The 25,301-nt window shown below is 25.6% G+C and overlaps 4 protein-coding genes and 1 long non-coding RNA gene across 7 annotated transcripts; 3 read left to right on the top strand and 2 right to left on the bottom strand.

Moving 5' to 3' along the window:
- The first annotated feature begins 4,628 nt into the window (after positions 1 to 4,628).
- Positions 4,629 to 8,693, top strand: LOC126904862 (uncharacterized). Its single transcript, XR_007703835.1, has 3 exons — positions 4,629 to 4,802; positions 8,165 to 8,240; positions 8,313 to 8,693. It is a non-coding gene; the product is annotated as an uncharacterized LOC126904862 (long non-coding RNA).
- LOC126904857 (U4/U6.U5 small nuclear ribonucleoprotein 27 kDa protein-like) lies at positions 7,328 to 9,216 on the bottom strand. Its single transcript, XM_050684174.1, has 2 exons — positions 9,058 to 9,216; positions 7,328 to 8,088 (listed from the first exon to the last, which is right to left on the bottom strand). Exon 2 carries the CDS (start codon positions 8,081 to 8,083, stop codon positions 7,457 to 7,459), a length of 627 nt encoding a protein of 208 aa, XP_050540131.1. The 5' UTR covers positions 8,084 to 8,088; positions 9,058 to 9,216; the 3' UTR covers positions 7,328 to 7,456.
- Positions 9,217 to 10,641: 1,425 nt separating this feature from the next.
- On the bottom strand, positions 10,642 to 14,975 carry LOC126904859 (complex III assembly factor LYRM7). The gene is made up of 6 exons (XM_050684176.1): positions 14,823 to 14,975; positions 14,170 to 14,242; positions 14,033 to 14,103; positions 12,151 to 12,232; positions 10,877 to 11,379; positions 10,642 to 10,769 (listed from the first exon to the last, which is right to left on the bottom strand). The coding sequence occupies exons 1-5, from the start codon at positions 14,847 to 14,849 to the stop codon at positions 11,246 to 11,248; spliced, it is 387 nt and encodes a 128-aa protein (XP_050540133.1). The 5' UTR covers positions 14,850 to 14,975; the 3' UTR covers positions 10,642 to 10,769; positions 10,877 to 11,245.
- A 66-nt stretch (positions 14,976 to 15,041) lies between these two features.
- On the top strand, positions 15,042 to 17,691 carry LOC126904854 (gastrula zinc finger protein XlCGF42.1-like). Its single transcript, XM_050684170.1, has 6 exons — positions 15,042 to 15,383; positions 15,445 to 15,624; positions 16,567 to 16,650; positions 16,724 to 16,891; positions 17,015 to 17,182; positions 17,250 to 17,691. The coding sequence occupies exons 1-6, from the start codon at positions 15,206 to 15,208 to the stop codon at positions 17,438 to 17,440; spliced, it is 969 nt and encodes a 322-aa protein (XP_050540127.1). The 5' UTR covers positions 15,042 to 15,205; the 3' UTR covers positions 17,441 to 17,691.
- Positions 17,692 to 19,017: 1,326 nt separating this feature from the next.
- Positions 19,018 to 22,493, top strand: LOC126904851 (uncharacterized). 3 transcript variants are annotated; one of them, XM_050684158.1, is made up of 6 exons: positions 19,019 to 19,165; positions 19,660 to 19,821; positions 20,352 to 20,499; positions 20,563 to 21,400; positions 22,019 to 22,184; positions 22,250 to 22,493. In XM_050684158.1, the coding sequence occupies exons 1-6, from the start codon at positions 19,146 to 19,148 to the stop codon at positions 22,410 to 22,412; spliced, it is 1,497 nt and encodes a 498-aa protein (XP_050540115.1). In that variant the 5' UTR covers positions 19,019 to 19,145; the 3' UTR covers positions 22,413 to 22,493. The 3 variants fall into 3 exon arrangements, with proteins under 3 accessions (XP_050540116.1, XP_050540115.1, XP_050540114.1); XM_050684157.1 differs by having other exon boundaries at positions 20,551 to 21,400; XM_050684159.1 differs by lacking the exon at positions 22,250 to 22,493 and having other exon boundaries at positions 19,018 to 19,165; positions 20,551 to 21,400; positions 22,003 to 22,174.
- The last annotated feature ends 2,808 nt before the right edge of the window (positions 22,494 to 25,301 follow it).

Here is a 25,301-nt window from a genome sequence, read left to right as displayed (position 1 = left end):
ATTAAATTAAATTTATTTGTTCTCGTAAATTTAATTAGTGGATAAGTAAAACCAGAACAAAAAAAATCCAGCACAGTGGGGTCGTGGCATAGTTGGGTCCAGTATAGATGATATCTGACAGTGATTAAAATCACTATCATAAAAAACGCTTCAATGCCAATCTGTAGATAGTGTTTAATTAAAAAAAAAAAATTGTCAAAAAAGTAGGTCAAATGAGAGCTGAGAAAATAAATGATAGCTACAAAAAAAAAACCACATATAAAAAAATAATATTAATATGAATTTCTTCTCACGAGAGGAGACTACAGTAATGGAATCCTTGATATTTATTGAATTTATTGAATCTAAATGAGATAAAAATCAAATGAATTAAACATTTTTTTTTAACTCAAAAAGAATTAAAAAAAAATTCAGTGCCACACTCGTGAAAGACCCAAGTGTTACCATCTCAAAAACCGTACGTCTCATTCGTCACTTAATAAAAATGGAAATTTAGCTAGTTCAAATTTTAAAGTTATTTTTCTCGACTTCAAAGAAACAAAAAAATTTAAATATGATTAATTGTTTATACTATGTCATTTAGATTGATATAATATTTATGAAAATCAGTGTAATCCCCTTATAATAACATAAAATACAAAACCAAGAATTTTAACACAAAAATAGCATATATTGAATACGGTAGCTATTTTCACTATGAAGACAAAATAAAATCCAAATTTTTTTTTTTAATATTAAAGTATATTACATTAGCTTTAATTTAAGATATATATAAAAATGTCAGTATTTCCGGAACACTTTCAAAAATTAAGTTGAAAAAGTTGTCATTTTTAATCCCTCCCTGTGGGCAGGTAAAGGGTTAAATTTATAAAAAAAAATATACCAAATGATAGGTAAAAACATCAAGCATCTATAAAAAAAAATATTATATTGATTTGTTCATTTTTGAAAAAGTTATGGCAGTTTTAAGTAAAAAAAATTGAAAAAATGTCAAAAATTAGTGATTTTTAAATTTGTAATTTTTTTGGAGATTTCCCCCATTTACGGGGAACGAGGAAAATTTTTTCAATTTTTAAGGGTAATGTCTTCGACTAGATACGATTTGTGATCTTTTGACGTATTGTTGAAAGAAATCGGTTCGGTGAGAGCTGAGAAAAAGTGGCAACAGACATTAAAAAACAAAAAAAAAAAAAAAAAAACACATCATGGTAAAATTAATACCTTCACAGCTTCGCATCGAAGCTAAAATTCAAAAGGAACTAAATCATTATGTAATTAATAGATACATCCCTTCATTTGTTCCTCAGTTTTTTTGTATTGCCGTAAAATTTCATAGCTTGTTCTACTCGAATTACGTTTAATCGAGGTACTAATAATAATTCAATGATATGACCGAAAGTATGGTAAATAGTCTACTTCAGAAACCTAAAGGTTCCACAACTTAATTTGATTTACATTTTTATCATCAAATCGAAGTAAAAATTTCACCCTACTAAGATTCGGACCTGATGTTAGCTCTTTTAATGGATCGTTATGTCCAGCAATCAAATTTAATTGTTGAAAAAAATGTTCTGTACTAGAATATATAAAAACATGAATTCCTATAAAAGTTGAGGAAACCAGTTAATACAATAAATCTTTCAACTGCTTACTACACTAGAATTTTGTCAAATTAAGCTTTCTAATTCTATAGAATTAGAAAAGTTATAAGTACGCTTTGTTTTCTATAACAAAGTAAACGCTAAATTTATTTTCTGAAACTAAATTATAATTATCTACCTGAGAATAGAAAAATACCTAATTAATATGAAAACTAATGTTTATTAATTTGATCATATTAATATACTTTTAAAAATTTAGTATACTTTAACGGAAAATAAATAATAATAATAAGTGAATTATGTGTTATTAAAAAATACTTATATTTATGGATAAAACTAACAAATAATAAATACAATTACAACTAATAAAAAAAAATGTTATTGCAAAAATGTTGTACGTATTGTGAAATGTCAAAGAATAATATGTTCTGTTCGTCGGTCTTTATTGGCTCTTACATAAATAAATAGTTTTTGCATGTCACTTTCGATGGTTTCGAGGGCTTCATAAAAATCAGAGCCTGTGTTCTCATAGTCATTCATGTGAATCGTGTTCAAATCAATGACACCAATGTAAACGTCCAAACGAGTACTTATAACCAAAAGAAGAGCTTCGAGATCCATAGGCTGAGCTGCTTGATTGGGCACATTTAGTCTGGCGTGGATGTCAGATAATGAAGAATCTACCTTTGGCAATAACACGAACATTTCGTCTATCCATTGTTCTACGTTGGTTTTCAAATAGTTAGGGTTGTCGTACTTGGTAATTCGAGCGAACGCTGTCTGTTTTTTATTGGAAAACCATGTTATGTACACGTTTATGTAAGACCTGAGGTAGGAGTAGAACGTGGCGAACACTATATCCTTAGCCAATTCGTTGAATTTGAACACCGACGACGGCCGATAGTCGTACAAAATATCGGCCTGTATGTCTTGTATGGAGCTTTTATTGCCATCCCAAATGCACTTTACGCTATCTAAAGCTACCATATCTGCACCAGATATCTCCCAACGATAATCAATCGATTGTGATATATCCAACAAGTTCAAACACGTGCATAGAAAAGCCTTATCCTGACTGTTGTTTGTTTCTATGAAGGATATTAGCCGATCAGACCGTCTGGAAGAAGCGTCGTTGTACCAAAGCGGTGAATACTCTACCGGAGCACAGTTGGATTGGTCGTACTTATCCATGAATTCGTGTATTTGCAAGTGGATGTACCGAATACGTCGAATTTTGTCGTCCACCTCAGCGTCAAACTCGATTGGCGGCGTATTCCTCCTGTTCACGTACAAGTACATCCTGTTAACAGCCTCGGTAACGTAACCCTGATCTTGTGACACGGGATATTGAGACTCGAAAGTGGACAGTATGGCATACATACTTGTCAAATTATCTTTAGACGCCATTAAAATACTCGTCACTTGAGACATCGACACGGTGTTGACCGTGTCTAATTTGCTCTTCCTCGTCCATCTGTTCTCAGTAATTGTTTTTAGAAGATCTTCCATAATGAGCTCCACAGTTTCCATTAGCTTTGACAACATTTCAGAAAATCTACAATTAATGAACGTCTGCACTGCAATCACGCCGGCTTCTTGTAGTTCGCCATTCTCCTCAAAATAACTATAATTACTACAAGAGACGACGGCCTTTTGAAAATTAGCTATTAAGATGTCATGGTGCAACACTACGCGTTCAAACTGATTAGTTCTTACAAAATTATCAAACTTGACAATATTGTCGCAAAATAACTGGGCCGCTGATATCCTGAATGCATTATCATCAAAGGATTGTGCCCAAGTGACAAACGATAAAATAACGATTAGCTTGACAAACATTATTTCCAAGTCTATAGTAATCACTTTATGATTGAATATTTAAAAATTAAGATTTAACGGGTACTCTTCAAATATCTATTATTATATTACATTAAGTGTATTTATGCTCAACAGTTTCTTAAATTATGAGTTGAGCATTTTTCGTTTTGTATCGCACAAACAACTGCAAGTCGAACAACTTGTACATGACGCAATTTAAAACTACGTAAACGAGAATAGTTTGTTATGCGCATTACTTATTATAAAGTATCAATATGATTTACTCACTTTAAAATAAATGACTGTTGATAAAAAGTTAATAACATTTTGAAACCTTATGAAAAATATTGTAACGTTAAAACAATAGTACTATTATCGAAATCAAAATTTAAAAATAATACAATTTGTAAACGAATTTCAATGATTTTACAGTTCACGGAATAATTAAAATAAAATATTGCTTATAATAAGATAGTTAATGTAAAAGTCAATTTGCTAGAATTAATTGACATTAATTAGGAAGTGCGAAAAGGTACAAAATGTCCAAATGCGGCTTTGAAGAAGCTTACTGTCAAATATACGGTGACCCGTATATGGGTGACCCGGACCCCCATGGACATAAAATCATTGTAGGGGGGGGGGTAGTAATAGAGGAGTAAAAGGCCCCATTACTTTACGTTCCAAAAACTATCTGGAGTCTCCTCACAGAATTTCTAAATACTGCTGGTAACAAAATGTAATAAATCATTTTACGGCTTGAGAGATTTGTTAAGAATCTATTGACATATTTTTTAAATTATGAATGGGGAATTTATTTTTTATAAAAACAGCACAATAAATAGTTTTTTTTTAAATCTCTTTTTAAAATGTGCTGGAAAAAAAATTGCTTCAATTAACTCTCATAAATTAAAATTCCCTTGAGTATTAATTCAATTTTTATATTTTTTTAAGAGGTAATTACATTGGCATATCTAAGAGAATACATGAGCTATATATTATCCAGCGTTTGGGCAATGAATATAAATAATTAATTAAGTCATATATTTAAATAAATTTTATAAAAATATTTTCGTAAAAAAATGTATGTTTTAGTAAAATAATATATTATAGGTATTTAAAAAATAGGTTGAAAGATATTTTTTGAGGGTTTTCAACGATTTAAAGTGTTATTAAGTATATTTAATCAATAAATATGTTTATGAAGTGCGTTAATTTAAACTAGATATATCATTGATAAACAATAATAGGTTGTTTTACATCATTGTTTTTCTTTCTTAAAAATTATTGTTCTAGATGTTTTAAAAACTGGGACTACCTACGTAATAATTTTATGTACGTATTGTTTTTTTGGCAAAGATTTCATAATATACCTGAAGGAACATGGTAAATATTTTTTTCAATGAAATTTACACTTTACATATTATTTATTTTTTATAACTGAATAATCTTGTTCATTTAATTCCGAGTACTTACTTCAATATTTTTTTTTGTTTTGCTATTGGTTACTAATTCAAATAAATGGATTTAATTTTTACAATATATGTACAATATGTACATATATTTTACAATATGTAGTCCATTAAGTTAATATTGACCTTTAAAATTTTCGATAGATAATCAATAAGTATTAAGTACATGTATTTTTGTTTAAAAAGTTATACTTTTATTGGAATAGTGTATCTCTTCGTATAAAATAAAAAAATATAGGCGTCCAAGTTAAATTTTAAACCGAGTTATTTTAATATTAAACAAATACATAATGTAACAATGTTAGCCAACGTAATGATTTATTATTGTGAATTATAAAGAGATTATTCATTAAAATTATCGTTCAGAGCAAAAGTATAAATAACGAATAAAAATAATATCTATGAAAAACGTCGAATATCAATGATGTTCATTCAACAACAATCGATGTTAACCGTGCAAATTTGTTTTGTGTTTACTTATGTTAGCTTTTGTATTTTGCCAATTGAAACTGCAAGAGTTGATACCACAAAATTGTGTAGTATCTACACACAACCTATTTTCGCCAAAGCTGACCTAACAATATTAGCAAACGCTAAAAATTATAATAAAAAAGAATTGACATCCATTGTTAGCCAATGTTTAAACCCAAGGCAAATGAAGGATGATGAGGCAGAATTGCAGGCCAAATGGTTGAACATAATTCAAGAGTACCTTAACTGCAAATGTGGAGTTATTATAACGAAAATGTTTGTACTTATTGAACACTATAGCCTCACAATGTTTAAGTGGAATAACAGCGTAGATGGACGAAGCTTGCGACAACTAGATCAGGTAAACTGGGTAAGTTGGAATAATGAAATCAAGCCTAAGTTAATGGAGTTTTACGAAATATTCAAAAACATGCTGATGATACAACATGACATGAAAGTAAGATCACAGCAAAATGAAATAAGAGATCATGGCTATATAATGGAAGCAATAAACACGTATTTTTTGTTTTTATACAACCTTGTTGCCCAACCCTCAAATATCCATTTGAGAATCAATTCCGTAATGGGCGATGACAAAAAAATGAACTGGGTGCGGTTGATTCATTTCTATACATGGGATTTAACTGATAAGTATACAAAAAAACACTGCAAATTAAACGCCGAGTGGAAGTCTTGTATATTAGAACTCATAATATCGACAGTTTTCCAAAGACCAACCGTACTAGAAAGTATTTCTAAGGCCATTTCTAAGCATATAACAGAATCAAAAGATTTTCTCAATACTTGGAACTACGATACATCATGGCAGGGAGAAAATGATTTAATTAAAGAGCTAACAGAAATTCCTCATCCAGGTAGGACGAACATTGAGTGGATTAAAACATTAAATGTTAAAGCATTGTGGCACAATGGAATAACAAAATCTATAATGGAAATTTATCAAGATGTCATTTTTGATTTCCGTCCGACTAGTCTAGTTCAGTACAAGCGAATAATAGTTGATATGATTTTATCAATATTTTTTAGAGATCTCTATGAATATATAGTGATTTATGTTGTCAATGTGATGGTAGCTCAAGAAAAGAATGTTTATTTTGGAATAAATGAAGAAACTGATCCGTTTATACTAAAACCTATTAGAAAAAGCATTACTGAGATGATGCAAGTAATGGAACATAATGAATGTAAGAAACAAAATTCTATGTCCAAAAATACTTTAGCTCAGATTTACAAGAATATAAGTTTTAATAAAAGAGAATACTACATTGAAGATAAAATGGGAGTTGCAGGATCAAGAAATACCCGTACACTCGTTTCGTTTCAAAAACATGTAAATACTTTGAGTGTAGTTGATTTACTTTTAACGCTTGAAATTTTATCCGCCAACTATAAATCAATGGGAATTTTGGTACCTAAACATAATATTAAAGTATTTTCTACAACTTATCAAGCACATGCCTACTTGTTTAATAACACAAAAAAAAAATTAGAAGAGTATATACAAAACATTAAACATTATTATAGTATAGTATAAATTATTTTTGTGAGAATACGTAAAAAATAAGCATACATTAAATATAAATTAAATTATATTAGTTGACATATTTTAACTAAAATTTATATGTTTATTAAAACTTTAATAATTTTTATCTTTAAAATATTTAATAAACTTCGAATTAAAAAAAAAACTACAAATTTATTAATTTATAATAATTAGCTTTATTATTAATGTGTATAATGTTACACATTATTACTTTTTTATTATTCTTTGCTACATGCAAATGTATTTTTAATTTTCATTACACTTAAGTAGAATATCAAAATTTATTTCTTACACCATTACATAATTATTTTACTATAGTTACTGCACAAAATGATATGGAAAACTTTAAATAGTCATTTTATAATACATTTCAAATACAGTTTTAACATAACACTAAAATGTTTGCAATTAATATTGTTTTATGTTATTTATACAAAGAAAATCATAAAATATCAAATAAGAATAATTTAATAAATTTACAATTTCAATGAATTTATCTGTTACCAATAAAAGTTATAAAAGAACATTTAACTTTAAGCTACAAAATCTAATGGTCTATTAAATCCACCTTTACGATTCATATATTGACGATACTTTCTTTTTAGGATTACATGAACATCACCAATATTATTACCTTCAACTGCCTTACCATTAGTTGAATCAAATGTACAAAATCCCATCATTTTCATCATTTCTTGTTCTTCCATAGTTTTTCCTCGTAAATCCTCCTCTGTAACTTTAGGAGCTGACTGTTGAACAGATCGACTGTTAGATTTTTTATCTTTTTTAAGAGATCTAGATCTTGATCTTCGTAAATCACGGTTTCTTGATCGACGTCGATCTCTTGAGTGACGCCTCATGGGTGATCTAGATCTTTGGTGAGAACGACTTCTCTTTCTAATATCACGTCTAGAACGTGGAGAAATACTTCTGGAACGACCCCTACGTGATCTAGAAAGACTTCTGGAATGATCACCAATTTCACGCCTTGAACGAGGTGAATTACTACGAGATCGACCTCTACGAGTTTTAGTAACACTAGTGGAACGATCTCTGGTTCTTTCTTTAGATCGATCCCGGTTTCTTTCTTTTGATCGATCTCGGTTTCTTTCTTTAGATCGATCACGTTTACTTTCTTTATATCGCTCTCGTTCCCTCATAGTTCCTAAAAATTAACACACAAATGGTTATTATGAAATATATTTATATTATATTTAATATAAGGTAATTATATTTTTTAGATTAAATTCAAAGTTTAGACACAATTTGGAAAACATTGGTGCAAATACTTAAAAAAAGACAAACAATTTTTTTAAGGTACAACTTTCTTTAAAAGTAGTGAATAATTAAATACAACTTTTAAATTATTCTTTTTTTAATTTTTTAAAGAGACAAATTATTAGAATATTATGACGATGACTCAGAAAAAGTACTAAATCTAAAAGGGTATTATAAATACTTAAGTTATGGAAAGTGTCAAAGTAAATTTTCAACTCGCACCACTAACCATTTGTAGGAATAAAACATTTGAAATAAATTTAAAATTATTTTATGTTACATTTGTTATGAGTATAATAAAAACTCAAATAGTTATCAATAAAATGTTCATCTTTATTCTTACAAAATATGAACTATAGTTCAAATTATTTAAGAATTCAATGTAAAATGAATTTTTGATCTTCTTCCAGGTTTTTTAGAAAAAAATATTATTACTTAAAACTAATAAATTATTCCACAGTTGAGATTTCACTATAGAAATCAGCATTTTTTAAATTTTACATTTTTTGTTTTATGAATAATATTATTAAAATTGTGTAATATTTTATTGTAATACTTTTGAGAATATTGAGTATTTATTTTACAGTAAAAAAATCAATAATTTTTTAAAAACTGGTAAATATTAGTGTTTGCATTAAGCTAATAAACTTTATTAGAAGAAAAATACAAGGGTGTAAGTCTCATTTCTGAGGATATACTTAAGTGTAACCAATAATGTAAAAAATCATAGTAGCATGTATATAACATTTAAATTAGTGAGTAGAACGAAAATTTAATCAATTTTATCAACAATAAATCACTGTTTATCTAAGTTATCTGTTATAAAAAAAGCAAACTTTTATTCAATCAAACTTACTTGGATCATAGACGTACGTATAATATGATTAAAAATTTGTTTATAATTTATTTTTTTAATTTATAATATTTTCCTAAGTACTGACATTAATTTGTTAAGATCTTTTTACTAATATGATATACATTTCTTTGTTTACATATCATTCTTTAAAAAATAATACCACAGAATAATACTAATTATGATAAAAACAACGTTTGTAGATAGTGAAAATAAATTTGACAATACCTTACAAAACCACAGATAAGATAATTTTATCTTCACTTTGGTAAACCTAGGGCCCTAATAATGGTGGTATGTGTATCCGCCATTTTGGTTGCAATTTAAGCTAGTTGAAATTTATTTTAACACGCTTGTATTAGTTTCACCTGTATGTATGTATGTTTGTAACTCTCCAAACGCCACGCGTTATCGCATATTCCGTCGTCTAGACTAGACTGTCATAACGCATTCACCCCTCCCTACGCCTCGCTCACCACACGGCGTCCACTATTCCTATAAAAATTTATTTTTAGTTATCGTACCCGTACACGCGTGCTTGTCATCAATATTATATATATATAATCAAATTTTTATTTTGACTGACCAATACCGCCCGCGTCTAATGCGCCTTACGTATATGTATTTATATATTCCTACCACCGTTTATACCTCAGGTATAACGTTAGTCCGACCCGCCCGCCCACAAAATACGGTTATACCTAATGTATGATACGTTTACGTACTTAAGTCGCTTTACATGTATATATACAGAGTGTTCAGTAAGTCAGGAAACGGGTTTCCTGACTTACTGAACACTGTATATTCTAATTACTATTAAAAATATATATTAACACACTTTATTCTTATTTAGAGATATAGAACTCATTCATTCCGATTACGAGGGATGATTTCCGTATCGTCATTTTTCGTCACTACCTCTACGTTCCGGTAGTAAGTAATTTACGCGCCTGCTGCTTTCCTTGGATGTGGTAGCCGTTTCTCAGACTCCCTCCCCGGAATCGAACCCTGATTTCCCGTTACCCGTAACAACCATGATATTGATAGTAACTACTATCATAACATGAAACTAAAAAGTAAAAAATAAATATAGTTTAAAAAACTAAAAAAACACGCTTTTAAAGCACATCGAACTAAAAAGTTAAAAATAATTTTTAAAATAAGTTAAAAATAATTATGAACAAAAAATACTAGTATTATTGTGATAAAAGCGTGGGTGCTTTGTGCCATATTTTTCGTATATTGAGCGCCCGATGCTTTTATCACAATAATACTAGTATTTTTTGTTCATAATTATTTTTAACTTTTTAGTTCGATGTCCTTTAAAAGCGTGTTTTTTTAGTTTTTTTAAACTATATTTATTTTTTCTTGATTTAAAGTATCAGAAAAATTTAAATAAGTTTAGGTTTTAATGCTATGTTATTTAGATTTATATAATATTAATGAAAATCAGTATACTCCCCTTATAAGGTATTTTAAATAAAAATAAAATTAAAACCATGAATCTTAATACAAAAATAGTATATTTTGATATATGGTAGATGACAATCTCAAGTTAAAATTTTTTTTTGTTCATAGTAAAGTATATTACATAAATTTTAATTTAAGATGTATATAATAGTGTCACTATTTCCGGAACTAGATATAATATATATCAACTAGATTCGATTTGTGATCTTTTGACGTTTTGTTCATCAAAATCGGTCCAGTAAGATCTGAGAATAAGTGGTAACAGACACAAAAAAAAAAAATAAATAATCATATAGTAAAATTAATATCTACTCGGCTTCGTATTGAAGCTAAAAAATCAATAATCAATTACTATTATTAATAATTAGAGGGACAGTGTGGTCGAGTCGATAACGCGGCAGTGCTTGACGCGCACTGCCTCAGGTTTGAAACTCTGTCATAGGTGGCTTCATTTGCCGAACAAGAGATCAGTTCGGTAACTGGAGTCGCCATCCCTAAACACCCGTCCTGGAGTATAAATGGTTAAGAAACCTCCTCTTTTGGGGAAGACCGCTATGGTCCTTAATGGGCTGATAAAGCAATAATAAAAAAAATTATTAAATAATTATAACAATTTTGTAGCATTAATATTTTATTTAAAAAAATCTTGAAATTAAACAATCAATATAATTTTCTAACTAGAATATATACATAACTAAATGATCATTCTTTTTTTACATTATTATTCACAGCAACATTTTCTATTTTTTTTACCATCATTTTTTTTGGCTTCTTTCCATTTTTTATATGTTTTATCATCTAATTCAGCATAAGGAATATTTTCATGTGTATGTCTTTTTGGATCTATGTTAAGCCCTAAAATATATTTTTAATAAATGAATAAAAAGTGGTATTAACTGTAAAAATTCATTGAATTGCACAGAAATACAGGTTGGGGACAGATTACATATATAAACTCAATGAAATATACCATTCATGTGCAATAAAAACACTCGTTGCTTGGTAAACTAATTCTAACAATGATTTTTAATACAATACATTATGCATAAATTCAAAAATAAATCACATAAATAAAGTTTATTGTTGATAATACTAATTATTTGTTTAAAAGAAGTACCCAAATTTTTTTTTAACTAATTATTATCAATCATTAGTATGTATATACTACAAGAAAAATGTTAGGTAACATGCATTATTTTCTTACGTGCAGGAAAATACCGACATAAATTTAAATTCCAGAAACATAATGTTTTAGAAGTAGAACAAAAGCAATTTTAATATTTTAATTAATTTTTTGCAGACTTTATAGATATTGTATTCCAACAACATGTATTGAATAAAACATACTGGAAGTCAAATTAATTTAATAATATTGTTAATTTTGTTGATATTAAAGTAATTTAGCTTCATGTTAAAATAATGTAATCACAATTAAAATATAATTCAAAGATAAGTATCTTATCAAGTGTTAAAATTATTGATATAATGTGAGAAAATTATTTATTTCTTATGCTTATGATAAAAATTAACAATTTTAATAATATGGAATTAATTCTAGAGGAGTAAATAAAAATAAAATAGAAAATTACATTAGTATAAAAAAGAAATATTGTAAGAATCACATACTAAATTTGTTTTCACTAATTTGTTCAGCTTGTACAACTTGGGTTAATAACTCGTTTTCAATATCTTGGGCAAACTTGATTAACTGAAATTTAATTAAAATTATTTAATTTTAATTCTGTGTTAAAAAAAAAATTTTAATTTAAAAATTAATACCTTCAATTATATTATTTAATTAAATTATATCTTCAACTAGATACAAATCATTTGACGTATCATTGAAAAAAGTAGGTCAAATGAGAGCTGAGAAAATAAATAATAGTCCCAAATAAAAACTACATAGTAAAATAATTTTAATATGAATAAGAAATTTCTTCTCACGAGGGGAGACTACAGTGATGAGGTTTATAATATCCAATGTAGTTATTGAATTTTAATGAGATAAAAATCAAATAAGTTGAAAAATTTTTTCTAACTTAAAAATAATTAAGAAAAAAATGTCATAGCCATAGGCGGGTTTGAACCTTGTATTCCAAGCGCATAAAACACAAGTGTTACAGACTCGGCAACTGTGAGTTACATTCGTCGCATGATAAAAAAGACAATTTAAGCTAGTTCAAATTTCACAGTTATTTTTATCAATTTAAAAGAAACAAAAAAATTTTTATAAGTTTAACTTTCTATACAATGTCAATTTGATTTATATAATATTTATAAAATATTTGTGTACTCCCCTTGTAAGATATTGTTACGTTGTTATTTAGGGGTTTAGCCTAAATGCCCCTCAACAGTATCCTAATGGATCAATGGGGGATAGCTGGCTTGGCTATATCTACCTTAGATACTGAGGTTTCTTATTTAATTTATATTCCCTTAGAGGAACTTCCAAGGGTCGCACTACAATAATATATAATACTCTTGGTTATGCAACAATGTAATAGTTTATTAAGTAAGCTAAGTAAATAAACAATAAAACCTGCTGGGCAGCTAGAGATGATATAATCCAACAGGGAGCTGACAACGACACACACTATCTCGGTGGTAGCTAATTTAAGTTAATATAAGACAAAAGAGTAATGGTCACGATGATGATAAAAAGTCAACTACTGTTTGTGATATTAGTATTATGGCACAGTGGCCTTGAATTCCAAAAGTGTTTATGTGTGCAGTCTGCCCTCCTGTAATAGTACATATGTCTTTGTGTCAATGATATAAGCTTAGTCAGCAGTACAATAATGTTATGGGATATGATCACATATATGTGATCGTATCAGTATTTTAAAATAAAATAAAATATAAAACCCAGAATTTTAATATAAAAATACCATATTTTTGAATATGGTGACCCTTTTCACTATGAAGACAACTCCAAAGGTCAAATTTATTTTTTTTAAATTAATGTATATTATATAAGCTTTAATTTAAGGTATATATAAAGTGTCAGTATTTTTAGAACATTTTTAAAAGTTAAGTTGAAAAAGCTGCCATTTTGAATCCCATTGTGGGCTGGTAAATGGTCAAATGTTCACAAAAATATATCAAATTATAGAGAAATATCTAAGGTATCTATAAAAAAAAAATTATATTGATTTGTTTATTTTTAAAAAAAGTAATGGCAATTTTAAGAAAAAAACATTGAAAAAATGTCAAAAATTACAGATTTTAAAAATTGATAATTTTGCATCGAAGCTAAAATGGACAAACAAGAAGTCCAATACATGGTGCCAAGATTGAGGAAGCCTATGCATAAAAAATATGTGATAACCATTATTTTAATCTAAATTCTTATAAAAATAATTCCTTAACAAACAAATTTTAAAACAATATTTAGTTATTTTACTGTATTATAATATAATGCATTATCTTTGATTACTATGATTAGTTCAGATAAAAAAGTCAATTAAATTAAATTTTTAAAACTGAATAATAATTGACATATACTTACATTTTGTACAGTATTAGGATCAGAAATACATTTATTTTTTTTAAATTCTTGGTTAATTTGATTTTTTGCAGCTAATTTTTATAAAATTGATTAAAATTAATTAAAGTAGTTAATTAATTAATTAATTAATTAATTACCAATTTGCATGTAGTTATCATTTTTGAAGCATTTTAAACTTGCTTTATGAACTAGTTTAAAAGCATTAAGAACCTGAAAAAAAAATTGAAGTACACAACTTAATAATGTTAAAAAGAAATAGCAAGATGTAATAAATCTAAAAACTCAAAAAAAAAAATATATTAGTCATGAATAAACTCTAAACAAGTACCACACAACTCTAAACAACCTACCAATAACTAATTACAAAAGAAGAGCCTCTAATTTTTGAAAGATACTTAATACATTCTCACTATAAGTATTAAAATGCTTATAACTCATTAGGTCTTAACATTTTTATTAACATACCAATTTTTTCATAAAAAAAAACTTTAAAAAATAATTATGTATCAAAATTTATTTAAAAATAAAAAAAAATGTTAATTATATTTTACTATGTCAAAGACTAATCAAGGATTAGAGAAAATTTAGATACGAGTGTTTTTTAATTCAAAATCTTTCCAGATTACTTATATTGAAATATAATTTTAATATACTACATTAAGTAATTTTACAGACATTACCATATCTAGAATAACATGTGTATTAAACACATTAAAAGATTATATAATATTTTAAATTATAGTATTTAAAGTATATACTGGAGTGTAACCGATTTATTTTATGAACTTACTTGCCGTTTTCCTGCATTAGAAGCCATTAATTTATAATTGTTATTTTAATAAATAATTAAATAATGCTACAATAAAAAAAAAAAACTTAATTTCAGTAAGAAAAAAAAATTATACTTGAGGAAACAGACGTATAATATGCATAGGAAAAAATAATATAAATGTTATCAATTTCATAACATTATTACCTCACCATAGATATTTATAGATAAGCATGATAACTTACTAACTAAGATAATATTTACATTCATTTTAACTTCTTATTTATAGTTCTGTGTTTGTTTTAATATTGAATGATTTAATTTAATTTAAATAAAATATCTGTTACTCATTTACTTTTATTAGTTCCTCAGTCATACCAGTCAATTACTATGCCAGTTAAAAAATGTCATGCAGTAAAAATCAAGAAAAAGTTATCCCAAATATTAATATAGACCAAAGTTATTCTTCAAATTCAGATTATATTAATTCGTTAATGGATAAAAATTCGAGTTCTACTCAAAAAATACCTGAAACGAAAAAAAAATCATTTAAAATTCCTGGTCACATAATATTGATTGAAAGTAATTTAAATTTATTATTTTCTATTCTAACGATAGTTAAGATAATTTAAATTTTTTACAGATGAAGGAAATATAAAATATAGTTGCACAATTTGCAAAACAGAATTCAAATCGAAAAAAAATTGTTTTTATCATATAACGTGTGATGGTAATACTATAAAAAAAATATTGATTTGTCAAATGTGCAATAAGACTTTTAAAGTACAATCACATTTAGATTATCATTTATTGACACATTCTGGTAATTATAAATCACTTAATATAATTTATAACATCAAATAATCTGAAAAGTTCCTGTATTATATTAATTTCACTAAAACTACATGATCAATAAAATTTTGTCTTTGTCACAAATAGTATATAGGTAAAATAGATCTAACTGATAATTCCTATAACTTAATATAATTAATATTTCGTCTAATTTTTTTTTTTTTGATATTTATGCATACTAGTCTATATTGATATCATACTTTATATTATTTGTTTTTTATAATAAAAACTAAAAAAATTTTTATTTCAAAATATTCAATTTAACATTCAGAAAGTGTTCTTTTTATTATGTCTTTCTCATTCATACTCAACATTAAATGAACTTATATTGACAATCAATATATTAAATGATCTCAAGTTATAATACAAATTGAGATATTATCTAGCTGAAGAAATTTTCCTTCATTTTTTTACCAGAAAAAATATCCCAAAAAAATGACTGATTCTGATGTTTTAAAACATCAGAATCGCCTATATGATTTAAATTTAAAAAAGTAGTTTGTCATTTTGTTTTCTGTATTATTCTATTGAATAAATGTAAAGTTATTTAATTATATAATATATAATCATCACCATTACCTTTATCTCAACTATTTGGAATTAGTTCTACCTTAACATTTTGATAGAGTTTTTACTGACTGTTGACCTTATACAACCTTATTATAGCTAAGAGAATCAGTAGAGAATCTTTGGAGGCAAGGTGTGTGTCACTGTTAAAGTTTTTGTATGGTCACCCGTCTGGGAACCAACAACAAACAGTGCAGCTGAACATCAGCATTAAAATGGTGACTGAATAATTCACTGCTCCATATAATGCCTCTAATTATATATATATTATATATGTAATATAAAATTTTTATTTATTATTTAAAAATATTTCATATTGATAATTAATTTTTTTTGATATTCATAGGCAAAAAACCATATAAGTGCACTGATTGTGAAAAATGTTTTTTTACAAAATCAAAAATGATAGAACATCGAATTGTACACTCAGGTTATTTAGAAAATAAATTGAATTACAATGTTTTGAATTAAAACTTATAATAAATGCAAATTTTATATTTTAGTTCGATCCCATTTTTGTTCAATTTGTAGTAAAGGTTTTAAAAGAAAGCGATCATTAGAGATTCATTTAAAAACCCATGTTATAGAAAAGCCTTTCCAGTGTATAACATGTTCAAAATATTTTAAGAATAAACAATGCTTAAAAAAACATCTTATTAGAAAGCATTCTGGTAATTGAAAATATTTTGTTGTTTGAAGTTTATTGAATATTTACTAGGTTACCATTAGAATTATTATGCATTTTATTGTTATGTCTGTTTAATAATGTAATTATAAATTAAATTTTTTTTCAGACATTAAAGCATATTCATGTGATATTTGTAAACGTAAATTTAGTTTAAAAGATTCTCTAGTATCTCATAAAAAAATCCATGTTGGTTCAACACAATTTGCTTGTTATTTATGTAATCAACGTTTTAAAGAAAAACGCTATCTTCAAAGACATTTAGGAACTCACAACAGTTAAAATAAAAATTTTTAAGTTTTATTATCTTATTAGCTTACATTTAAATATGTATTATTTTTCAGAAAAAAATGTTTTGAATTGTCCAATGTGTATGAAAGAATTTACTCGTAAAGATAATTTAGATAGACACATGAGAAATACACATCTAGAATTAGAAAATATTAGCAATCAGGAACATACAATCCGAGCATCTGTTATTAAAGTTATTAAAAAAATAGAATCTTGTGCTGTTAAAGTAATACAACATACCTAAGTTAAATTAATTGTGATTATTTTGTTGATTATTATATATTTAGTTAAATAATATTGAATGTAAAGTATATATATTTAATTTTTATTATTGGGAGAAATAAATGTTTAAACTACCTCATTTATATATATATACTTTTTCTACTCTAATGACCTTTATTGTAACTAATAAATAAATAATATTTATAATTCAATTAATTTACTTATTATAACAACTTGTTTCTTTGAGCAATTATATTCTCTACTTAAAAATAATCATGTGTTCAATTTATTATTTTTATTTATTAGAAATGTAAGTAAAAACTTTTACAATTATGATTACAATTTTATTTTAGAAAGGTTTGTGTTGAACAACCCACCGTGCAAATTTCTTAAAGTATTATAGTTCATTTTTTTTTTTTAATACATTTTTGTAATGAGTAACAAGTCAGAAAATTTTTGTATTACACCTTTCACCACCAAAAAAATATGATGTTCCAACCTCTTTAAATGTTAGCATACTAATAGCCTTTGCATAAAAGTTCAATGGTATCAAAAAATCATGTTACACTCGATTACTCTTGTAAGTGAGCAAGTGATTCTTATTCGCCTTGATAAATATTTTTATATAATTATAATTTTTTAATTCTTAAAGTTGTGAATTTAGAGTTTTGGACAGCTGCATAGTGGATTAAGGTACTTGACCTAAAAAATATATTTCTAATTTATACTTATGCACTTTTAACAAATTTTACATTTACCTATGTTTACATATGATTATTTATATATTTTATGACATATTTCATTTATTTAAATTATATCTGGGCATTGTAATAAATTGTATTTGTTATTTTATTTTATATTTTTACATCATTTTAGTGATTGACTGAGTCCAATTATTTGTTTCTTGAGTTATATTTAATTTTGTAAAATTTATTATTCATTTAATTATTTTCTTATTTTTTGTATAAATCAAGCCAAAAATCTAAAACATTGTAACAATTTTTTATTTTTCTATTTATAACTTAGCTTTACAATGTTAATAATAATTTTAATGATATTATGAACATATTAATTAATTGTTTTCATAGGTTTCATTATTATTTATTTTTTTCTATAATGTTTTTTGGCTGTTTCGATAAAAAAAGTAATATAAGAAAAAATTACAATTTTCTTCGGAACATGTATAACTGAGTAAGACTTTAAATAACGTCTGAATATTAATAGTATTAATAATTAAATACCATAAATGCAAACATTTTTAGGTAAATGGGTTAAATCTTAGATTAGAGTATCTACAGAAATTCATTAGGGAAAATATATTTAATTGTGTTAATTAAATTATTATTTTAGGAAGGTTCAGGCCCCTCCTAAAGTAATTTATCATCATAGGCTTATGGCTCAGTGGTTAATGCTAACTAAATTTCTAATATATATCGTAGGATAATTATTATCCTACGATATATATTATTATTATCATTATAATAATGAAACAATTGCCACGACTTAGATAATTATCCGATATTTAATCCATATATATATAATATATAATTACACATATGAAAATATTTTATCTTTATTGTTGGCGTGTCCTTTATTCTTATCATTTAAATTAATATCACATCACTCATTTAACACTGCCAAACTTGTCGACTTTTTTAAAACTAGCATACAATTTTTCAGTAATTATTTAAAAAATAAAATGTCCTTTGTTTTATAATCTTTTTATTATGAATAACACATCAATGAGGTAATTTATTGTTAATCTTATTTTATTGCTTTTATGAAATTATTTTAAATAGTAGTTTTTTACATATTACATTCATTTACATATTGTAGTGTATGAATAACAAACACAATACATTAATTTATTTAAAATGGCATTAAACAATAATAAAACAGATCATACTAATCTTATAAAAATAGCTGTCAATATAAAATAATAACAGTTGTTTATAAGTCAAGCTCGCTTAACAGTTTTATTGCCTCTTTGCTCACTTGGTGGATTCCTATTATCTTTTGGTCAAATAGTTTCTTTGGACCCAAAGAGACAATTTGATAGCACTGGAAGTCACAATGTTTGGGTTGACTTTACAGTATCACTAATAGTCATCATTTCATTGGGGAGAATGGTGGTAGCCTTTCCATGCTGAAGTCCTAACAAACATAAGCAGTCATAATAACACCACACACACACACACACATATATATATATATATATATATGTATATAAACTTTTTACAGATATAAATCAACGAATGTTGAAGATGATGAACAAAATCATCAAAAATTTATTAATCTTGATGTTGCGAATCACAACAAATATTTGAAATGTAATTTGCATAATGTAAATGAATTGATAGAAACTCGTAAAAAACTATTGAATGAAGAGAGAATCGAATTACGGTATAGTATTTATTAAATGTAATTTAAACTAATATACCAAAAACAAAGAATTTTTTATTTATTTAAATATCAAATAGTCTTATTAATTTTTAATTAAAAAATAAGTTTATTTTTACAAATGTAAAAAATATGTCTCAAAAAAAATTCTTGAAAATTATACTACAATTTTCACATTAGTCTAAACTTCATACTTTTATATTTTAAATAATTGTCTAATTAAAAAATACTTTTAGTATAATTCAAACAAAATCAAAACTATTTATTTGGTTAAATTGTTTTTCATGTTTTAAATATTTGTTCATATCTTAAATTGTACATTAACATAATTCTGAGTCATATGAATTATTGAAAAATTAAATAAAAATGATCATGACAATTTTGATATCATTTTTAAAAAAAGGAACTTTTCTGGATTCAATCAATTATTAACTAACCAAATAAGCTAACTAAACTTTATTTTTTATTAAAACAATTTAATCATAAATTTTATTGTAAAAATTTATATTTAAAGAAAATGTTATAAAATTTAGATGTACATTGTCAGTAGCAGAGTGGAAAGATAACTTAAAACTAGCTGAAGTTACTAAAGTGGCAAGAAAACTCACTAAAAATTTTAGTCATTCCTTTAATAAAAAACTATACTTATATCCAGAAGAATGTTTGTTTTTACTAGAAATGGTAATAAATATAAGTAAAAAATAAACTTTAATTTTATCTAATTTTGTTAAGTTTTTTTTTCAGAAATGTTTATTATTAGAGGAAAATGGTAAAAAGTTTTCTATTCAAAGTGCTTATAATACATTATTAGCAGAAAATAGTGGTTGTACTTTTGAGCAGTATAGAACTTATGCTTTTTTACTAAAATTAGGATTTAGAGTATTTAGGCATGACAAAGACTTATTTAATCGAAATAAAATTGAATATGGTCCTCAAAATTTGATTATAATACGAGAATTACCTTGGTCTAAAAAGAAACTAACTTGTAATAATATACCAGTCAGCAAAAATTCTAATTTTTATAGGAAGTTATTTCCAAAGCATAAGAACGGGTGGATAAATCTTCATAAACCTCCTAGTAAATATTTACCTAGTGGCCTGCAACCATATTATAACACCTATTCATTTAATTTATGTCAAAAGTCAAATCAATTGAGAATAATTGAAATGATAAGTAAAAGTAAAAATGAAGATATTCAACAGCTTAATACTTTAAATAACCTTAATAATTCATTGCAATCTAAAGTGGATAATTATCAACTAAAGTATGAAGAAAATAAACCTAGTAGCTTGCTACCAAAGAAAGAAGGTTGTAACAATAAAAGTGTTCCTTTAATACTTTTGGATAGTGAATGTAATTCAGTTAAACGGAAAGTAGTAATTAATGATAACCTACAAGGGGATATAAAAAGAATAAAATCACAATCAAACAATAATAAACCTGTATTATTTATTAATAATAGAGATTATTCTCATGGTAGTTTATCAAATTTTTCACAAAAGGAATTTATAGAAGTAAAGTCAAAATTGAGTTGTCCATTACTTGTCAATCAAGGATCAAATACAAAACAGGATTTACCTGGTACATTATAAGCACTATTATTTACTTGATCAACTATTTAAATATTAATCTGAATTGAAAATAAAATAAAAAAAGATTTTCAAAAAAATTGACGGGTTTAAAACTTTAGTTAAGAAATTACTATTAATATCCATAAGGTTTTTTATCCAAAAATATTTAATATAAAAGTTTTACATAAATATTTATAGTGATTTAAAGGGGGTTAAGAGCACAAATCTAATAAATCCAATTTTTCAGAAAATTGCTGTTAGTTTTTAATTAAAATTATTTTTCTGTGAAATACAGTAAGAACGAATATACAGAGGTAATTAAAAAAAACATTTACTGAATACAAAACATCTCAGTAATTGTTCCTCTTATAAAGTTTCTAAAAGTGAACTTATCAAATTGATGAAATATACTCTTAGAGATTATTACTAGTCAGTATTTTATTGTTTTATTCATCAGTTTTTAAATGTATGAAGTTCTTACAAAAAAAAACTTAAAAAGGTCACAAAATTTAATAAAAATTATATATTTGGTAAAATTAATTATTCAGGTATCGGGAAATCTTTTCTAGAATATATTCTATTTGCAATAAATATATTAATTAAATTGTATAGTTTTTATATCTTTTAGACCTCATAGCAAAAAAGTTGTATGCTGTTAAACAGAAAATCAATGAAAAGGGTAGTGAAACAAATAAAATTAATCAACATGAATTTCATTTTGATGTTTATTATCCAGAACATGATTTTCCAAAAACTAATAAACCATTACCTGACTTTAGAGTCGCTATATTTAGGTATAAAATTTCATATTTAACCTCATATTTAATTATTTTTTTTAAATAATTAATATTTACTGTAGTTTTGAAGATTATATTCCAAATATGTTTCAAATAAATTATTCTTGTGAGTTTAATAATGTACCAGTTTTATGGGCTGTGGTTCATTCAGATTCTGTTTCATTCTATCATTTAAATAATATTGTTCTTCCAAAACCAAATGAATGGGAACTTCAAGATACATGAAAAATTAAATATTAAAAGAACTGTTATCTATGTATAGATTTAATTATGATTATAAAATACAAAAATTAAATTGAAAATATATTTGTTTTTATTTTTATTTTCATTAAATTTTTTTATTTAAACTTAAGACAAAATTAAAAATTACTATTTTAATATTAGGTTAGATGTGAAGCTGAGAAGGTATTAATTTTACTATGATGTTTTTTTATGTTTACCATAATTTTTTCTCAGCTCTCTCTCACCAAACCAATTTCTTTCAATGATACGTGAATAGATCACAAATTGTATCTAGTCGAAGGAATTACCCTCGAAAATTGAAAAAATTTCCCTCGTTCCCTGTAATTAAGGAAAATATCCAAAAAAATTACAAATTTAAAAATCACTAATTTTTGACATTTTTATTTACTTAACACTGCCATTACATTTTTTGTTTAAATAGATGAATAGACAATTTTTTTTTTAATATACAGGGTGATTTTTTTATCATAACCCACTCAATTACTTGCAGAATAATAATAATTTAAACATTTTTTTTTTTTATTATCTTTAGTTACACATTATTCTTGAATTTTTAACTATGTAATACTTTTTAAGTTCATCCCTTATGCCTTGGAAGGGGGTCAACTTTGTTTTTTTAAATGGTAACACATATTTTTAATTTAATAAAATGTTTGAGTTTTTAATTTAATAGTAAATGGCATTTGAATTTTTAATATAACTTAATTCGTTTATTAGATATAATCATTTAAAGTTTCAAATTTTTGAATTAATATACAGGTATAATACACAAGGGATTACAAATACAGGTAGCTAATTGGTTTTTTATAACATCGATATTAGCAGGTACACAGCATTGTTATTATCAATTGTAGTAAGGCACATTGTTATGAGTTTATAAATACACTAACTGACAATACAGAAAGTATATCTATTGATAATCATAATTGATAATAAACAATCCGTGACTGAGACAGCAATGTCATAAAAATCCAATTAGCTACCTGTATTTACAATCCCATGTGTATTATACATGTATATTAACTCAAAATTTTGAAACTTTAAATGTTTATATCTAATAAGCTAATAAAGTTATATTAAAAATTCAAATGCCATTTACTATTAAATTAAAAACTCAAACATTTTATTAAATTAAAAATATGTGTTACCATTTAAAAAAACAAAGTTGACCCCCATCCAAGGCATAAGGGATGAACTTAAAAAGTATTACATAGTTAAAAATTCAAGAATAATGTGTAACTAAAGATAATAAAACAAAAAAAGGTTTAAATTATTATTATTCTGCGAATAATTGAGTGGGTTATGATAAAAAAATCACCCTGTATATATATATATATTAGATATTTACCTATCATTTAGTTTATATTTTTTTGTAAATTTGACCATTTACTTGCCCACAGAAGGGGATTCAAAATAATAATTTTATCAACTAAATTTTTGAAAGTGTTTCGGAAATACTGACACTTTTATATATATCTTAAATTGAAGCTTATGTAATATACTTTAAAGTGTAATAAAAAATTTTGAACTTAAGTTTGTCTTCATGGTGAAAATGGCTACAGTATTCAAAAATATGCTATTTTTGTGTTATATTTCTCGGTTTTTTTTTATTTTATTTTAAGTAATTAAAAAAGATTTTGAGTTAGAAAAAAATGTTTAACTCATTTAGATTCAATAACTTCAGTAATTGAAAAAAATATTTTGATTTCAATGAAGAACAAAAAGAAGTATTTTTTTTTTTTAATTAGAATAAACATAAGATTCTAATGTAATTCTTATTAATTTAAACGCGTAATTTCTAAAGCTATATGGGTTACTCAGAATATAAGTAGTTTATAGAAAAATTTGTTTAATTTTGAAATTATCAAGTTCAGAAAATTTAAAATATAAATTTTTATGATTAAGGTCAGCAAAAGGAACCGATGAGTCTTACAAAATATTGTTTGTTTATAACTCGTTCTCAAATTGAATGCGGGCTCAGGAGGCCCCCATTATATTTGATATTTTTTTCCTCGTTTGACCACTAAGGAAATTGTCAGTGATCATTCAGAAAAATTAACTCTGAGACTTTCAAGGTTCTAGATCGATATTGTCCCTACCTAATCGAGAACGATTAGATCTTGACAAAACTAAAAGTTATTCAAACGAGGATCATCTTGGAACAATAGCAACACACAAAAACACTGTCAAAAAAGTTTTTTATTTTGGCTATTTTATTATAATATCTTACTATTTATATATGTATAATTTGTATTCAGATAAAATGTGTTTTAGCTTCGATGCGAAGCGGAGAAGGTATTAATTTTACTATGATGTGTTTTTTTTTTTTTTTATGTCTGTTGCCACTTTTTCTCAGCTCTCACTGGACCGATTTCTTTCAAAAATACGTCAAAAGATCACAAATCGTATCTAGTTGAAGACATTACCCTTAAAAATTGAAAAAAATTCCCTCGTTCCCCGCAAATGGGGGAAATATCCAAAAAAATTACAAATTTAAAAATCGCTAATTTTCGAAATTTTTTCACTTTTTTTTCTTAAAACTTCCATAACTTTTTGAAAAATCAACAAATCAACATAATTTTTTTTTATACTAAAACCTTAGATATTTACCTTTCATTTGATATCATTTTTTTGAAAATCTATCACTTAACCTGCTCATTGGGGGGGATTTAAAATGGCAACTTTTTTACAAAAATTAATTTTTTCAACTTAATTTTTGAAAATGTTCCGGAAAGACTGCGTCCTTTAAACATATATCAAATTAAAGCTTATTTTATGTACTACAAAATGAAAAAAAAAAATTTGTCCCGACACTTTTTTTTCTACATTTAAACGGCTGCCGTAGTTAAAAAAACACTATTTTTGTGTTAA

Source organism: Daktulosphaira vitifoliae, unplaced genomic scaffold (assembly GCF_025091365.1).
Source record: "Daktulosphaira vitifoliae isolate Bord-2020 unplaced genomic scaffold, ASM2509136v1 Scaffold_4, whole genome shotgun sequence".
Lineage (NCBI taxonomy): Eukaryota > Metazoa > Arthropoda > Insecta > Hemiptera > Phylloxeridae > Daktulosphaira > Daktulosphaira vitifoliae.
The sequence above is the reverse complement of the archived record's forward strand: the minus strand, read 5'-3'. Positions and strand labels throughout refer to the sequence as shown.

Excerpts from the sequence above, each read along its gene's own strand:
- LOC126904857 (XM_050684174.1), bottom strand. The coding sequence starts at position 8,083 with ATGAGGGAACGAGAGCGATATAAAGAAAGTAAACGTGATCGATCTAAA.
- LOC126904859 (XM_050684176.1), bottom strand. The coding sequence starts at position 14,849 with ATGGCTTCTAATGCAGGAAAACGGCAA. Across the intron at positions 14,243-14,822 it reads CTAATGCAGGAAAACGGCAA|GTTCTTAATGCTTTTAAACT; the intron begins GTAAGTTCATAA and ends TTTTTTTTTCAG. Across the intron at positions 14,104-14,169 it reads TGATAACTACATGCAAATTG|CTGCAAAAAATCAAATTAAC; the intron begins GTAATTAATTAA and ends TATAAAAATTAG.
- LOC126904854 (XM_050684170.1), top strand. The coding sequence starts at position 15,206 with ATGTCATGCAGTAAAAATCAAGAAAAAGTTATCCCAAATATTAATATA. Across the intron at positions 16,651-16,723 it reads ACATCGAATTGTACACTCAG|TTCGATCCCATTTTTGTTCA; the intron begins GTTATTTAGAAA and ends TTTATATTTTAG. Across the intron at positions 17,183-17,249 it reads ACATTTAGGAACTCACAACA|AAAAAAATGTTTTGAATTGT; the intron begins GTTAAAATAAAA and ends ATTATTTTTCAG.
- LOC126904851 (XM_050684157.1), top strand. The coding sequence starts at position 19,146 with ATGAATAACACATCAATGAG. Across the intron at positions 19,822-20,351 it reads GAAGAGAGAATCGAATTACG|ATGTACATTGTCAGTAGCAG; the intron begins GTATAGTATTTA and ends TATAAAATTTAG. Across the intron at positions 22,185-22,249 it reads TTTAGAGTCGCTATATTTAG|TTTTGAAGATTATATTCCAA; the intron begins GTATAAAATTTC and ends TATTTACTGTAG.